This window comes from Athene cunicularia, assembly GCF_003259725.1.
Source record: "Athene cunicularia isolate RWA chromosome 1 unlocalized genomic scaffold, athCun1 chr1_part1, whole genome shotgun sequence".
Classification (NCBI taxonomy): Eukaryota; Metazoa; Chordata; class Aves; order Strigiformes; family Strigidae; genus Athene; species Athene cunicularia.
In genome coordinates, this window is record NW_020799091.1 from 9,711,299 (window position 1) to 9,715,824 (window position 4,526).

The following is a 4,526-nucleotide window of genomic DNA, read 5'->3' on the forward strand; positions in this document are numbered from 1 at the left end:
AAGAAAAAAAAAAATAAAATGTATCATATCTGGAAGCGAGGTCAGGGAGAGTACAAAGCTGTGCTTTGTTTATGCGGGGAGAATACATAAAAGGCCAAAGCTCAATTAGAGTTGAAACTGGCCAGTGTTGTTTCAGATAACAAAAGGGCATTTTAAAGTATGTTAATAGCAAGAGGATATCTAAAGAAAACATTGACTTGATACATGTTAAAGATGATCTCCTGACAAATAGGGATGAAGAAAAAGTGAAGGCACTCAATGCATTTTTTGCCTCAGTCTTTAATAATACTGATAGACCTTAGACTGCCTGGTCCCATGAGTTGGAGGACCATGAGTGTAGGAACAGTGAATTTTCATTTGGGGAACACTGAAATTGTTAGGGACCAGATGTATCATCTGAATGTTCACAAGTCCATGGGGCCTGATGGGATTCATCCCACAGTTCTGAAGGAGCTAGTGAATGTTATGGCAGAACCCCTGTTGATCATCTACCAAAGGTCTTTGGAGTCTGCGGAGGTCACTGCTGACCAGAAGTTAGCCAGTGTTGTCCCAGTCCACAAGGAGGGTGTGAGGGAAGACCCAGGGAACTATGGACCTCTTAGTGAAATGTCAGTTCCTGGACAAATTATGGAGATTATACTGGCTACTACTGAAAGGCATTTAAAGAATAATGCAATCATCAGGAACAGTCAACATGGGTTCCCAAAGGGTAAATCCTGTTTAACTAATTTGATATGCTTCTGTGATAGGGTCACCCACCTAGTGGATGAAGGCAAGGTGGTGAATGTAGTTTTCTGGATTTTAGTAAGGCTTTTGATACTGTCCCTCACAGCATCCTTCCGGACCAGTTGTCTGCGGGATAAGTGGATTCACAGTGCACTGGGTGAAGAACTGGCTGAAGGGCAGAGCTCAGAGGGTTGTAGTGAATGGGGCTACATTTGGCTGGTGACTGGTCACCAGTGGTGTTCCTCAAGGTTCAGTTCTAGGGCCAGAACCTGTTCATCATCAATCTGGATGCAGGATTAAATGAACCATTAGCAAGTTTGCTGATGATACCAAACAGGGAGGTGCTGTTGAGTCTCTTGAGGGTCAAGAGGCCTTGTAGAGGGATCTAGATAGACTGGAACACTGGGCTATGATTAATGTGATGAAATCTAACAAGTCAAAATGCCAGTTTCTGCACCTAGGACAGAGTAACACCAGGCACAAGTACAAACGGAGAGGAGTGTCTGGAGAGCAGCCCTACAGAAAGGGATCTGGGTGCTGGTCGACAGCAGGGTCAGTATGAGTCAGCAGAGTGCTCTGGCAGCCAAGAGGGCAAACCACGTCCTGGGGTGCATCAGCCATGGTATACCCAGACAGTCAGAAGAGGTGATTATCCTGCTGTATTCAGCACTGGTGCAGCATCACCCTCAGTACTGTGTGCAGTTCTGGGCCCCACAGTTTAAGAAAAATGTGAAGGTTTTTGAATGTTTCCAGAGAAGGGCAACAAAGCTGGTGAAAGGGCTGGAAGGCCTATCCTGTGAGGAGTGGCCAAGGGCTTTGGAATTGTCTAGTCTGGAGAAAAGAAGGCTGAGGAGTGACCTCATTGCTTGCTACAGCTTCCTGAGGAGGGGAAGCGTAGAGGGAGATGCTGATCTCTTCTCCCTGTTATCCAGTGTTAGGATGTGTGGCAATGGTTCAAAGCTGCACCAGGAAAGGTTTAGACTGGACATTAGGAAGTATTTCTTTACTTAGAAGGTGGTCAAACACTGGAACAGGATTCCTAGAGAGGTGGTTGAAGACTGTCAGTGTTACAGAGGCATTTGGACAATGCTCTTAATAACATGCTTTAACTTTTCGTCAGGTAGTTGGACTAGATGACTATTTTAGGTCCCTCCTAGTCTATTTTATTCTAAATAAATGTGCATCCACTAGTTTTGCTTCCTTTTAGATCTTCAACAATCCTTGCACAGTACATTCGTAACATGTGAAAGGTGTATGCCAGATCATCATAAGACAGGAAAGGGCTTGTCTGTCAGCTGTGTCCTAATGTTTGAATAGATCACTGCTGCCTGCACCTAGGGAGAGGACCTGCGGACAAGATAAATAATGATGAATAGACTGAAATGCTCAGGCTTCCTATACTCAGTGCTTATGCAGGCAAGCTGGAGATGGAGGCAGGAGAAGACACAACTGTAGGGGTATAAGGCAAAATACTCAGTGATGCACTAAGCCCCACATAACATGGGCCACTGCATTTGGCCCAGGTATGCATGGACAAGCCTTGTGCTGAACTAAAAGAAACTTTACAGACTGGCATCTAGTCCAAATACAAAGCTATCAGGGAACAGAAAGTCTATTCTTTGTCTTGCTGGTTTGTTCCTTTTGTTAATTGCTTCCAAATGAAAAAGTTCTACCTAATTCGTTATTTGCATATGATCATTTCCACCTTCTGGCATTGATTCTTCTTATTCTTTTATCTCTAATTCTTTAAAGTTCAGTATTCCTTTGTGATGGTCTTATAGATTGGAAACAAGTGATTTGTCAGGTTTTGTTTTAACGACTAAACACACTAAGCTCATTAACTTGGTCCCAGAGAAGAATCTCCTTCAGCCTTCAGATATTTCTGTGGCTCTGTATTGATCATCTACAGATTTTAAGAAGCAGTCCTGAAAGACTGCAGCACTCTAGTGATGGGTTTATTTATCCCAAATACACAATGGAAAATGCAGTCTGACTATGTCTACTGATTATTGCCCTGATTATAGTTTCAGATGCAATCCTAGTTCTTCGTACCACCACATCTGTTCAACACAGTTTGTAAAAACACTTAAACAACCACTGCTTCTTAGGAGTTACTCTCCCATTCTGTGTGTTCTTTAAATGGTGTTACAGCCTTGTACTTGTATTTACATGTGTAATTGCTGTTGTCTGTATTAAAACACAGCTTGGATGAACTGAGGATACTAAGCAGTCTTGATCAGTCATTCTGTCTGCACATTCTTGTTTGTGGTGACTATGTTGATCTGCAGTTTGATAGTCTGCAGTGAGTTAGAGACTGGATGAAGCAATTTAATGGCTTAAACTACCTCGATGGGCTTACACTTGATAACACCAGTCAGTCATGTTTGAGATGTCATTCATGTTTCCTACCACCTCTTATATTTGAGACTTTACACAGAGTGTGGGACACCCCCTTTTTGATTTTGAGCTATAATCTGCCTTCCTGCTTGGATTCATGTCAAGAGTGATTATGAAATAAACCTTGGGGCATATTTCTAGCCCTTCCTGGAAGGACCCCACATTATCAGATGCCAAGTTTGATGAAAGGGGTATTAGACAGCTTCTCAGAGTGCATTTAAGCAGTGCAGACACCAGATGTGTGGCTCACATGCTGCCTGTAAGTGGCACTGTGGCTGCACAGAAGTGGATGAGTGGAACGGCCTCCAGCAGTTTTAATTGTGTTGGCTCTGAAAAGATGACATGGATGTAACTTCACTCACCAAGGGCTTAATCCATTCATTTGTTCTCTGCAGAACAGTACTGACTTTTAACAGGAATGCCAAAAGTTAAATTATTTGAGAAGTTCAAGTGATATCATTACCTTTAGCAGTAGAATAGAAACCTGGGTTAGAATGGAAATATTACTTAACATTTCATAACCATCCATACCTCAGCTTTATACCATCTCCACCTAAAAATGGCACGTTGCCATTACTATAGTTTCTTTACTGCTAGCACTGTTATATTTTTTCCCTTTCATTTCCTTAGTTTTATGCATAATTAACCTTTTACATAGTGCTGTTGAAACTACATAGTGGTACTGAGCATACTTTTTTACTGAGTGATGGTGCACACAAAGCAGACAGCGTGTAAGTTGACAGGTGGGAAGGCACCCTGCAAGCAGCTGGCCACCAAGGCGGCCTGCAAGAGCGCACCAGCCACGAGTGGCATGAAGAAGCCGCACCGCTCCCAACCCGTCACACTGCTGCTGTGCGAGATCCGGCTCTACCAGAAGTTGATGGAGCTGCTGATCTGCAAAGTGCCCTTCCAGCGCCTGGTGAGCAAGATCGTGCAAGACTTCAAGACTGACCTGCGGTTCCAGAGCTCGGCTGTGATGGTGCTGCAGGAGGCAAGCGAGGCCTACCTGGTGGGGCTCTTCGAGGACACCAACCTCTGTGCCATCCATGCCAAGCGCATCACCATCATGCCCAAGAACATCCAGCTGGCCTGCCGCATCCATGGTTAACGTGCATAATCCTCTTTAGAGAATTACCAAGTATGACAGAAAATATTTTAACCAACAAAAAGGCTCTTTTAAGAGCCATGCCTCCAGCAGCACTACAAGCTTGGGAGGAGTGGCTGGAGAGCTGCCAGTCAGAGAGGGACCTGGGGGTGTTGACTGACAGCCGGCTGAACAGGAGCCAGCAGTGTGCCCAGGGGGCCAAGAAGGCCAATGGCATCCTGGCTTGTGTCAGCACTAGCGTGGCCAGCAGGGACAGGGAAGGGATCTGACCCCTGTACTCGGCACTGGTGAGGCCGCC

General features: G+C 44.7%; 1 protein-coding gene across 1 annotated transcript; it reads left to right on the forward strand.

Annotated features, from left to right (window-relative positions):
• Window positions 1-3,829: 3,829 nt before the first annotated feature.
• LOC113478384 (histone H3-like) lies at window positions 3,830-4,231 on the forward strand. The gene has a single exon (XM_026845556.1). It carries the CDS (start codon window positions 3,830-3,832, stop codon window positions 4,229-4,231), a length of 402 nt encoding a protein of 133 aa, XP_026701357.1.
• The last annotated feature ends 295 nt before the right edge of the window (window positions 4,232-4,526 follow it).